The sequence below is a fragment of the Solanum tuberosum genome, unplaced genomic scaffold (assembly GCF_000226075.1).
Source record: "Solanum tuberosum cultivar DM 1-3 516 R44 unplaced genomic scaffold, SolTub_3.0 scf00105, whole genome shotgun sequence".
Classification (NCBI taxonomy): domain Eukaryota; kingdom Viridiplantae; phylum Streptophyta; class Magnoliopsida; order Solanales; family Solanaceae; genus Solanum; species Solanum tuberosum.
In genome coordinates this window covers 703,545-715,935 of record NW_006239031.1, presented here as the reverse complement: position 1 = coordinate 715,935, position 12,391 = coordinate 703,545, and the positions used below count along the sequence as shown (strand labels likewise).

The 12,391-nt window shown below is 31.8% G+C and overlaps 2 protein-coding genes and 1 long non-coding RNA gene across 4 annotated transcripts; all 3 read left to right on the top strand.

The window, feature by feature from the left end:
• The first annotated feature begins 518 nt into the window (after positions 1–518).
• On the top strand, positions 519–6,337 carry LOC102593356 (probable sodium/metabolite cotransporter BASS1, chloroplastic). Of its 2 annotated transcripts, none has more exons than XM_006349273.2 (7): positions 519–1,046; positions 4,064–4,204; positions 4,889–5,044; positions 5,166–5,287; positions 5,393–5,554; positions 5,637–5,697; positions 6,078–6,337. In XM_006349273.2, the coding sequence occupies exons 1-7, from the start codon at positions 657–659 to the stop codon at positions 6,264–6,266; spliced, it is 1,221 nt and encodes a 406-aa protein (XP_006349335.1). In that variant the 5' UTR covers positions 519–656; the 3' UTR covers positions 6,267–6,337. The 2 variants fall into 2 exon arrangements, with proteins under 2 accessions (XP_006349335.1, XP_006349334.1); XM_006349272.2 differs by lacking the exon at positions 519–1,046 and adding an exon at positions 2,579–3,128.
• Positions 6,338–7,110: 773 nt separating this feature from the next.
• On the top strand, positions 7,111–7,722 carry LOC107060942 (uncharacterized). The gene is made up of 2 exons (XR_001473639.1): positions 7,111–7,180; positions 7,346–7,722. It is a non-coding gene; the product is annotated as an uncharacterized lncRNA (long non-coding RNA).
• Positions 7,723–8,675: 953 nt separating this feature from the next.
• Positions 8,676–9,837, top strand: LOC102598171 (protein TIFY 3A-like). The gene is made up of 5 exons (XM_015309510.1): positions 8,676–8,788; positions 8,863–8,974; positions 9,054–9,171; positions 9,399–9,456; positions 9,552–9,837. The coding sequence occupies exons 1-5, from the start codon at positions 8,676–8,678 to the stop codon at positions 9,652–9,654; spliced, it is 504 nt and encodes a 167-aa protein (XP_015164996.1). The 3' UTR covers positions 9,655–9,837.
• The last annotated feature ends 2,554 nt before the right edge of the window (positions 9,838–12,391 follow it).

Below are 12,391 nucleotides of genomic sequence, written 5' to 3'. Positions count from 1 at the left end.
AAAAAATTAAACAACAAACAAAACGAATTCATCATAGGAAATTACCAAAGCATCCTTCAATACATCAACAATGGGTCCCACTTTTTATTTTTAAGAAATTGCACATTCGAAGGATATTTTTGTCCAAAGTGGAAATATTGTGTAAAAAATGTGTATTTATTGTAATTTTGAATGTTTTGTGGGGTAATAGGACGCACGCAAAGTTAAGGTGTCTTTTTAAAAATCTAGGACAACTTCAAATATCACTTAATGTTTTTTCTCAAAATCTAATTTACTTTTGTAAACTATGTGTCAGATCAAAATCAGATTAACAAATTCAAAAAGAATGAGTAATAAATAGCTCATACAATGACATATTTATTATTTAAAAGAAGTACTATTTTGGTTGAAATCTAACAAGATAGTTACAATGTAACTAAATACTATAAAAATCTTTGCATGGTAGCTTATTTTATATATAGATACACAATGACACAAACAAAAGATTTAAAACAAATAATTTTTATATGTTTTTTATATTTTTGTTTTTGTTTTAACTAAAAACAAAAGATACTGTAAAGTTCCATGGAATGAACAATCCCCCTACTGATCGAACTATTGAGAGTCAACTTCCCAAATTCAAGAAAGCTTGAAGCTTTTCTTCGTCCAATTCAGCTATGGCCATATCTCTTTGCTTCTCTCCTCTCACTTCAACCCCAAAACACTACCTTTATAAACCCATCAACCCAATTATCACTTTAACAACCCCAAAGATTTTAAATCCCAATTTCAAGAAAGTAAATTGTGTTCCTGAAAATTCTCAGAATCTTTCTGTGATTCAAGAAAAACCCAGATGGGAAAACTGGGTGTCAATTGCAGAAAGTCTTTATCCTGTTTATGTAACTGTTGGTGGGGTTGTTGCCTGCTTAAAGCCCTCAACTTTTTCATGGTTTGTCAAGTGTGCTCCTACTTCCTATAGTTTGGGTCTTTGGTTTATAATGCTTGCTATGGGTCTTACATTGGAGATCAAAGAGTTAACTAACTTGTTATTACAAAAGCCTCTTTCTGTGAGTCTACACTCTTTTTTTTAGTTTTTTGATTACTCACTTGTTTGATTTTGTTGTAGACTGTGATTTTCGTCTTACTTTCTTTTGGTTGTTCAATTAGTAGTGAATTTGGGGATTTCTTTCAATCTTGACTGAACCCATACTCTCTACTTTCTCCCAAATTCCTGATATGATACGTAGAATGTATCAAAATGTATTTTAATCTTGTGGAGAGTTGTCAAAAAAGAAAATGAGACATTCTTTTTTAAGCAAACTAAAAAGATAAGTAAAGAGTAGAACACTTCATAAAACATAGATAAGTAATTAGGGACATAGACAAGTAATTAGGGATAGGAAAAAACTAAACTTAATAAAATAAGTCAATATAATAACATATTTTAATACTCAATTGAAATGAATCATATTTACATTGATGTTATAAATAACCTAACAATCTATTATGATTGAGGTAACCAAATTCATACTTGTGTGAGGCTCTGTGTGATTGACAAATGGACAATTTTGGCGGTCGCTTGTCAAATTGTCAAAAACTCATTGATTTTGACTTAATTGTCTTTTTCTTCTTCTTTCTTGCTTCATTCATTTGCCATTAGTTTTCTTTTTTTTTTTCTTTATTCCTCTTCCAACATATTTTGTTTTTCCCATTTTACTGAATGTTTTTTAAAAGATTTACATAAGTGATTATCTATTATTTGCAATATGGATTTTTTTTAGTATTTTAATTGATTGATTATTTGAACTTTTATGTTATTGGTAAAGGTTCAATTTTCATATACTTATATGCATAATCTTCTCCACTATTTTCTCTATCTCATTTTTTTTTTTATATATATTTGTATGACATTATTTAAAATCTTTTCTGTCAATAATATTTAAATATTGAATATATAATTTAATAATATGTGTTCCACTATTATTTTTATATATAAATTCACTTGTATTTTATTAAATTTGTCTTATTAAATATGTTTTAAAATATCAAGTTTGACTATTAATATCTTATGCATTTTTTAAGTGATAAAATAATATTAAAAAACAATATATATTTTTTATTTGAAAAATATATAAGACAAAAGAAAATTTTATTTTTATGGTAAGCAAAAATAGAAATGAGGTAGTAATAAAATTGGTTTAAAAATAGATACTAAAAAGATTGAAAATGAAAGAAAACATGAAAGAGAAAAGGGAGGAAAGAGCAAAAAAAATGGTTGACGTTGTAGATCTCATATATCACATTAAAATTAATATAAAAATACCCTCATACAAGTATGAGTTGGTATGCCTCAATCATAATAAATTTTTTCATAAATATTATGATAAATATAAATGTACTTCATTTATTATTAAAGAAAATATATTTTTTTATTGTGAACAAGTAAATGTCCATTTCTTTCATATGAAAAGGTTCAAAGTTGATGATAAAAAATTTGCAGTATTTAATTTTTAATGTTAATTCGAGCATAATTTTTTTTTAAATTCTAAATTAAAAGTTATATACCGTAAAAACTAAACATAAACAAAAGATCTAAAATTAAAAAAATAAGTATACTTTATAAATAGATCACCTAGATACGAGGTAGCATAATCCTTAGTTACTGTAAAGTTTCATTCCAAGAATCAAGAATGAATCCCTACTGATTCAAGAAAGCTTGAAACTTTTCTTCTTCCAACTCAGCTATGGCGATATCTCTTTGCTTCTCTCCCCTCACTGCAACAACCCCAAAACACTATTCAAGAATCCCCCTTTATAAACCCATCAACCCCATTTTCACTTTAACAACCCCAAAAATTTTAAATCCGAATTTCAAGAAAGTAAAATGTGTTCCTGAAAATTCTCAGAATTTTTCTGTGATTCAAGAAAAACCCAGATGGGCAAATTGGTTGTCAATTGCTGAAAGTCTTTATCCTGTTTATATAACTGTTGGTGGGGTTGTTGCTTGTTTAAAGCCCTCAACTTTTTCATGGTTTGTCAAGTGTAGTCCTACTTCCTATAGTTTGACTCTTTGGTTTATAATGCTTGCTATGGGTCTTACATTGGAGATCAAAGAGTTAACTAACTTGTTATTGCAAAGGCCTCTTTCTGTGAGTACACTCTTATCTTAAAAAAAATTCACCCCTTTTCATTGGTTTGATTTGTTTTAGAGTGTGATTTCCTTTTACTTTCTTTTGGTTCTTGAACTTGGTTAGTGAATTGTGCGAATTCTTACCATCTTGATTTGTTTGGTTGGTTTTGACTTGACAATGTGTTCAAGAAAATAAAGAAATACATTTGAATCTTGTGATCTTTAACTAAGATGCGTAGAGTGTACCAAAATGTCTTTTAATCTTGTTGTTTTAAACATGTCATGCGAGAGAGGGAGTAGAACACTTCTTGAAAGATGGCCACAATTTCCTTGCCCCGGTTTTTATTTTGCTTACCAATTGTAAATATAACAGAATTTAACTCCCAAAAATATTGCATTTTCTTTCTGAATGTTTTTATGGGCCAGGACATAATATGTACTTAATGATGCTAATCGCTGACATATCGTTGTTCTTCTCTAATCTTTCCACAAGAGATGTTACCTAATCTTCCATTGCCAACTTCATTAGCTCTTCTGGAAATTCAATTAATAGGAAGGTGTTGTTCACTGCTAATGTGATTACGTTTCCCCCTCATTTCGAACCTATGACTACAAATATGTAGCACTCGCATTTGAAACATTCAATTTAAGCTTTGACAAGAAAGAAATATAGATATATCTACAGAAAAGAAGCATAGATATATAAACTTGGTCCCACATTTGAGCTACAAATATAATATTCGCATGCTATAACATTCAATCTAAGCTTTCAAAGAAAGAATGTATATGTGTCCACTTGGTCCAAACATTTGGTTCAAGGACATGGTGACTGCTTGATTTGATGAAGAGAGCAAGTACTTTAACTTTGTTACTTAAACTTTGATCAGATAATATATTTGCATACGGGGTAAACTCATATAGGCCAAAATCTTTGGTTTTCCTTCATCTTTCTAGATTCTGTTTGGTTGTGCTGCTCAATATACTATTATGCCTGCCTTGGGAATGATTCTCAGCAAAATCTTGGGTCTGCCTCCTTCAATTTCAGTTGGTCTGATATTGCTTGCGTGTTGCCCTGGAGGTACTGCTTCTAACGTGGTAAGGTGACTTTCTTCTATATTGTTCTTCTTAACGGAGCTAGTTAATCAGGTTTAACTCCCATATTGACATGTTAAGATTGTAGATGTTCAATCTTTGCATCATATTTCAACAATGTGATGAATCCACAGCAGGTTTGCTTTTCTTGTGGTATCTCCACTGAATTTTAGTTGAAATTCCTTTTGGTGTTTTTAGGATCCATGCCATGTTATTTATGGTCATTGTCACATTTCAAATTCAAATTGACAAGCCCAGAGAGGAGAATAAATCAGAAAGGTATGGTGTTGCGAAGAGAAAATAGTTGTATGTTGGAAGCAATCCTTTACAAAGACTTTGTCCTCCTTTTCATTATTGAGGAATGCAAGTAATTTGGGTGAATCATACAATTATCGTGTTTTACAGAAAGGTGTAATTCTCACTTTCACCAAGGCTTTTAGCAAGCATTCAAAGTTGGTTAATTCTGTGTATCCTTCACATCCGACTAGAAGTCCACTTCTGTTGCAATATTTCCTGTCTGCCAGTTTCTTTCTTCTGATTGGAACAAAAGATTTTAATGAAATAACTGCTTTTATTGAATGTACTCTCTTGTACTCGGATATCAGCTTCTTGACATTGTGAATATATATGGCCCTATAGCATAAAGCTCAATGCAAAGCCTCTTTTTGCTTTCTAATTGTTTTACAGGTAACCTTAATTGCACAAGGAGATGTCCCATTATCAATAGTGATGACAGCATGCACTACAATTGGTGCAGTGGTCCTGACTCCCTTCTTGACAACAATTCTGGCAGGAACTTATGTTCCTGTGGATGCTGTTAAGCTTTCTATCAGCACGCTCCAGGTTATGTTATTTCACAATTATTATGTGTAATATAATGATGTTTGAGTTTTGACTCATCTTATTATCTATATATGTTTACTGGTTTAGTAATTTATTTTTTCTTTTGTTGCTTCTTTTTTAGGTTGTGGTTGCTCCAATTCTCTTGGGTTCTTATATGCAGCACAAATTTCCAAAAGCTGTAAAAAAAATTGCACCTATTGCTCCCCTTCTCGCAGTCTTAGCAACATCTCTCGTCTCTGCCAGGTTTAATTGTTGATCCTAAACCATTTTAGTTTGATTGTTTCCTCAACTGCCTTTTCCTGTTTCATCCCTTTTTCATACTATCTTTTTTGTTCTTTTTCTGCTCAGTATATTCTCTGAAAATGTTGGTCGCCTAAGATCTTCCGTGGTTGGTATGTCATTCGCTTCTGATTTGCCTCTAATCAGTCGTGCTCAGAATGTGCTAGCTAGCGAATTTGGACTCGTTGCGGTGTCTGTCGCATTGCTTCATTTTGCTGGTTTCTTTATTGGGTAAGATCATTGTTTCTTTGTTCCAGTCTATTTGCCAAATTTAGCACCATGCGATTATGTCATATGATGAAATCTTCATCAGGTATCTTTCTGCTGCTTTGGCCGGTTTTAGCGAACCTCAAAGACGAGCTGTATCCATCGAGGTACATTCTTGACGGGAGTAAGACTTCCACACTTACTACTTCGGTAAATTATTGTCAAGCATGGAAAAGAATCAAAGATCATATTGGTAACAAGTTCCAATTTTGTTCTTAGTAGCCTGAAACTTTTTCTTTGATCACTTCTCAATGGCACATATTTGTCATGGTTGAAACCTATATATTTCCGGATATGATTTCCACTTTTGTTAGTTCTGATTTCTAAAGTGAAGAAACTGATTTTTGTTGCAAAAATACTTTACTCAATGAAAAGGAAGATTGCCTCCCTATCATCTTGAACCAAGTTGTTACTCGCAGCCAAATGGAGCTTCTTCCCACTGATATATGCAGCCAATGATGTTAAAGTTTCTGTACCTCCCTTGCAGGTGGGCATGCAGAATTCTGCCTTAGGAGTGGTTTTAGCGACCTCCCATTTCTCTTCACCAGCAGTTGCATTACCTGCTGCAACTTCAGCTATCATTATGAACATAATGGGTAGTTGTTTAGGTTTCTTTTGGAGATGTATTAACCCTACTCAACCAAAAAGTAGTCTTGAAGTGACTGATAAATCTTGAATATTCATGTTGAACCATTGTGTTCTTTTACTTCCCATTGTACACTCATCAATAAAATTTTGTTTTCACCATTCTCTGGGTTCACTTATGAGACTCATCTAACTAAGGTCTGCAATTATGGAACCTTCATAAAGGGCCTAGGAATTCACATTTGAACTTCCATAATCCACATATTCTCCCTAACTTTGCTTTTTATTTTGGCAACTGAATTCCAGTTCTTCTCCAATCCTTGAAGATTCTTTTGTCAGGGAGGGAGAGGTTATAAGGGAAGTACCTGAAGAAGGTGAAAGCATGTTTAAAAGGCAGCTTGGTGTACAAAGCTCTCACCATGCATGGGTCTGGGGAAGGCCGGACCATATTTGAGGCCGTTGTATCCAGCCTTATCTTGCATTTATGCAAGAGGTTGTTTCCATCACTTGAACCCCTAACCTCATGGTCAAATGGTGGACGCAATGGTCTCCCGTAGAAGTGAAGGCTATGTATAATGCACAAAATTACACAATTGAGTAGAGACAGTGTGTGAAGGGTGTAGGTAGAGCTACCTTTAGTATGATCCACTAGTTACATTATATCTAGTGAGCTTAGTTCAATGAACAAAATTTTGTGCTAAGTCAAAGAAGAAGAATGCTAGAAATTTCAAAATGAGTGCATTTCTGGACAGCAGGTTGCAGAGGAGCAGCAAATGAGTTTGATTGGTCTGAAATATTCGATTATATGCTCAAGAATCCAATCTTTTTCCGCACATATGCTTAGCACAGGATTCTTTCAGGATAATTGTTCGACAAATTGGACAATATGGTGCCTGTATCAACCATGAATCAATGCATTTGAGATGGAAACTGTGGTTGCAATTTGTCAGCAATCTGCAGTTTTCTCCTGTCTTGAATCTTTCTAAACACACAGCACATTCCGAGGTATCTTCTGTTCTGTCTCTGTCTGTTTCTTCAACCTTGTACAGGAAACAGGGGAGTTTCTTCAAGTCTTCATCAGACATTTTTGTACTTCCTCCATTGGTGCTACTTCGAACAACGAGACCATTTTCAGCAGTCTGCCTTATTAGGGACCTCCCTTGTATGCAGAAATGAAATATCAGGAGAACAATTATTCCCAAAGAAAAGAAGATCACAGATATTATAATGCCCATTATGCACCAAAGAAACTTCCGCGCAATCCTTGGTCAGAATATGGCGAAAAACAGAGAAGTTTTTGGAGAAATGATCATACATCAAACAACATTGATCGTTGCCAAGGTACTATGGAACATGTTTTAAACTTGACTTGCTGTTTGCCTGATTAGTTGTGTTTTTCGTCTATAATGGAAGTAGCTAGACATGTATTTGTTTTTGGTGCTACAGACAGACAATAAGAGAAGGTTAATCCATTATGAAGGAATAAAATTATTACTAATTTGTCAAAACTTAAGCACAACATATACAGCTTAGCAATGTTTTCATGAGACAAGTTATGCTTACGACCTGGTTGCAAGATTCTACTTAAATAAACACCAATAGTTATTAGTTTTATCAAACACAATGTGGGCTATAAGTTTTCTGGATTTCTGTTGGGACACATCAACCCCTAAAATGGGCTCCAAAGGCATTGGATTAGAAGGGGGCTGATTTTTACAAGAATCATGGTCTTAAACTTTTGACCCCGCTCGCTCCATGAACAAAACTTCACGTTTAATAAGTTTTGCTTCACGAACTACACTTTTGACCTTGAAGGTTTGTCCATGGGAGGGTCAAAACTACACATTTTCAAGGTCATTCCGTATAATTTCCCAGTATTAGAAGAGAATTTAGTGCTTCTGATCAACAAGGGTGGAGCTAAGGGTTGAGGAGGTTTATTCAAACTCCATAATTGATTTTTATGTATATATATTAGATATTGAACTCTCTCGACTTCTTCTTATATTTACTTCATATTTTGAACCTTTTAGTAAAAAAATTGACTGGTATATATTATTGTCTTATATAGTGAAGAGAAACGGATCTCCTGGGTGACAATTTTGTAATTATAATATGTCAAAACACTAGAACAAATATATTAAATTATAATTGTTATATATATGATCTACCAAGCTTCCAATTATCTGAGGAGGGAGTTGTGAAAAACGTTTTCAATTTCGAATTCATCGAGATGCCTGCACACCCATAATTGGCCTTTTTAGGCGTTATTTCCAATAATTTTTCCAACCCCCACATACATTATTTTAATTTAACTACTTGTATCCACTTTGCACAGACCAATACTTAAATGAGGTCTTTATCTTACCAAAAGTTTATTCATCTATTTGGCACGGACGATGCAAATAATATATATGTATAGTGCAACAGCACCAAACTCGTAAAGAATTTAGTTTGTTGAAAGATTAAATAGTCCAAAAAAAAGTTGAGCGTTTCATCTTCGATGAATAATTCTACAGATGAATTAGCTCATGATTTATTCAATAAATATGTACACAATATTGTTGGTCAAAGAAGGATGTCTAATCTAGAGTTGGCTATTTTACCACAACTCCAGTAAGTCAACATATCTACTTAATCAAACGTTATTAATTATCGAGCTATTAATTATGTTTCTCAAATATATATAGGCATGATGATACAAAGGTTCCTGTTTTACCAAGGGAGAAATCTGAATCACAACAGTTAACTATATTCTATGCTGGAATTGTGCACGTTTATGACAATATTCCTGTTCAAAAGGTACCTACAAATATAAGAGAATTGCAACGTTTTATTTTTTCTAGCTTTTAATTAATTTTCCCTATATATATATATATAGGCAGAGTCAATTATGAATCTGGCACGTGAAAACTGTTCACAGTTAATATCTGGTTCTACTTATAATGCAAAGGAAATTAAACCAACTCAGAAATCCCAAGTCTACAAGTTTCAAGCAGGTGATCTTTCGTGCGATTGGAAATACATTGATTTGACTAATTTGAATTCACATTGTGTTAGGCATACTAAAGGACAAAATAAACTCCAATTATAAGCTCGAACCTGAGATTTTTGAAAAAAATATTGAAGTGTTTTATTCATTCGACCACACATCTTACATCTTTTAGCTGTTGGACATTGGTTGATTATCTGAAATTTTGGTGGATTATGTTGTTTTCTACTATAGACTTGCCAATTGCTAGAAGGAAATCCCTAAAGAGATTTTTTGAGAAACGTCATAACAGGTGAATTAATTAATTTTCACCTTTTAAAATAATGCATGTTTAATTAATTATCTTTGGTATTAATTAATTAATTAATATAGTTGTTGAATTTTCAGGATTATAAGTAAACATCCATATGCCTCTCCTGAATGTGATCATGATCAAAGTGGAAATTGGAACGATACAGAGCAGATTAGCATGACTCATGTGCAAATATAACACAGAGAAATGATCCCAAAAAAGAAAATGATCAGAATGGAAATAAAAAGAAAAGTTGGTTCCTAGCTCTATGTGAAACAAATTAAACAAGGGCTAGGTTTTGATTGATGTCCAAAAGGGTAAAATTATATTTCTTATTGAACATATTTTACTAGGACACTGTTCTCTAGTTTTAACTTTGAGAATTATGCCAATGATTTTCCAACTACTAATATCTTAATATAATGATCTGTCTATCAATGTTAACAATTAATTATACACATATTATACGTATATTGTATATTTATCGGCTATTTTTAGTTTAAGCGGGAGTATTCTAAAGTTAATGCTTCCTTTTATTTAAGTGGTTTGGGCTAATCTTGTGTTGATCCAAGTCCAGTCCCATCATATCTGATCCATAAATCAAGCAAAACTTAGGTCAATTTTCATTATAATCCACTAATCCAGTCCAGATCATTGGATTTGGATGGCTATTAAGCATAATTTTGATTTGCTAAATGGCAAAAATTAAAGATCAGCTCATTTGAAGAAGGGAAAAACATGTATTTTTAGATCGTTGCTATACTTTGTCAATTAATTACTTTTCATCTGCGTGTTCTTTGAATTGTTTTTTATTTCAATAATTTTTACGTGTTGGTTAGGTTTCTATCGATTGCCTTATAAATAATGAATAAAAGACACCCATTACGTCAAGTAATTATCTTAGCTACTAGAACTGATTTAATCTGATTAATGAAAATGACAATGAAGAAAAGAAAGGTGAAGAATAGGGAAACAAGACCCAAACAACACAAAATATTACAATTCAAACTATATATATATGCCTTTTCTATAGAAAACTTGAGAAAATAGACTTGTATTATACTTTCACAAGAAGGAAGAATTATATATAATATAATATACTACGTTAAATTATGAGTTTAATCACTGTGATTGTGACACAAATTTGAAAAGATCAATATTATTCTTTTGATTGTATGCATCACATTTGAATTAAAATTCACAAACAAGAGCATAGTTGTGTGTCGTTGTTGCGTACTGAAATTGTGTTGCCAAAGTGAAATACAAGTTTTATTGACACTTTCTTCACAAATGTCTATTACCTTATCCAAACAACATGACACATAATTAATTATCATACTAAGTTTTTTTTTTCCGTGTTAGTATTAGAGTTTGATTAATTCAGTTCACGCATGTTTCCTATTAAAGATTTTTCCATACACACATGACTTAAACTCAAGATATTTGATTAAGAGAGGAGCAGTCTCATCCACTTCTTCGCATCAAACTGCACCTTTTACTTATCAATATAAATGTCTATGCTTATCTTATTTGTTATTTTCCCTTCCAGAGTTTTCCTTCTTTTCAGCTTCATTTATTTTCCTCTATTATTTATTTTCGTCTTCTTTTTTTTTCTTTAATAAACAAAAAGAAAAAAGGAAATGAAAATTACTTATTTTTTTGTGTTTCATAAATAAGTTAAAAGTATTGTTGTAAAAATATTTGTATATAATTCAGACAAATATTACGAAAGATTGGTAGGGGAGGTAAAGGGTGTGGGTAAAAAATGAGGTGTTGAAGCGTGAATAGGGCAATCAATGTGAAATGTCACTCATAAAACTTGATTTAGTAGAAAATTATTTTCAGTACTGTTTTTTTCTTTTTTTCTAGTAGACTGGCATCCATTTAGTATGACTTTACTACTACTATTAGAAACAAAATAATTTACAGAAGAAATACAAAACACAAACTACGGTCCAAGTTAAGAAGAAGAATTGAATTATTTCTGACAGTAAAAATAATGTAGGGTCTCATATATCAGAAAATATCACATGTTTGTGGGTCCCAAAAAAAATAATGTGAACATGGGAATTGAGAAGCAAGAGCACTATTCATTTGATTGATCACTTCTGTGCTTATCAAAATAAAGATAACTATTTTCCTAGAAGTATTTTTATAAAAATAATATATTTTACTCATATCAAATACTTCCAAGTAAATGATGTTGCATGTCAATTGTTGCTAATTGATTTTTTTATTTTTACTTCTTAAAAAGAAATATTAATGTGCTTAGAAATTGAGTGGGATCTCTCATTCAATATACTATATATTTTATTTATTAGTTCTCAATTTCAATCTATTATAATTAAAAATGATTTTAAAATAGGTTGATCGACATTTTAGATTCTGAACAATGTGTAAAGCATGGCCAAGTAGGTCCCTGCATTAGGAGGGGGGTACAGATAGATACCTTCCTAGTGACCAACAAAGTCATTAATTGTTGTATATCAATTGTCCTTATTTAATAATTAAAAGAAAAAGTACCAATAATGCTCCTACACATAAGAGATTAGTGGTTTACTTTAGGTTGAATTATCAATTTTCGTTTTATAACAATAAAATAGTATGAAAAATTGAATGTTCAATACCAATATGTATTGCTTCTAATCTCTTCAACCATAACAACATATGTATAATTAAAGGCAGACCTAATATCGTCATGTTCTTCCCATATAAATAAAATATATCATAAAGTCAATTATAAGTTGTACCCAATTTATTGATTAGGCAAGCCTTTATACATAATATGTCACTATTAATTAGGCCTTTGTCTTTACTTTTTGTTACAATTTGCGATTCATTACTTTTCTGTAAAAGAGACATTTACATATAAATATCTTCAAAAATATTGTCCTTAAATTTTTATTTATAGGTTTAGAATACATATATCAAATTT

Coding starts and splice junctions, on each gene's coding strand:
- LOC102593356 (XM_006349272.2), top strand. CDS start 2,724: ATGGCGATATCTCTTTGCTTCTCTCCCCTCACTGCAACAACCCCAAAA. Junction 5,045..5,165: donor TTTCTATCAGCACGCTCCAG/GTTATGTTATTT, acceptor CTTCTTTTTTAG/GTTGTGGTTGCTCCAATTCT. Junction 5,288..5,392: donor ACATCTCTCGTCTCTGCCAG/GTTTAATTGTTG, acceptor TTTTCTGCTCAG/TATATTCTCTGAAAATGTTG.
- LOC102598171 (XM_015309510.1), top strand. CDS start 8,676: ATGAATAATTCTACAGATGAATTAGCTCATGATTTATTCAATAAATAT. Junction 9,172..9,398: donor AGTCTACAAGTTTCAAGCAG/GTGATCTTTCGT, acceptor TTTCTACTATAG/ACTTGCCAATTGCTAGAAGG. Junction 9,457..9,551: donor TTTGAGAAACGTCATAACAG/GTGAATTAATTA, acceptor TTGAATTTTCAG/GATTATAAGTAAACATCCAT.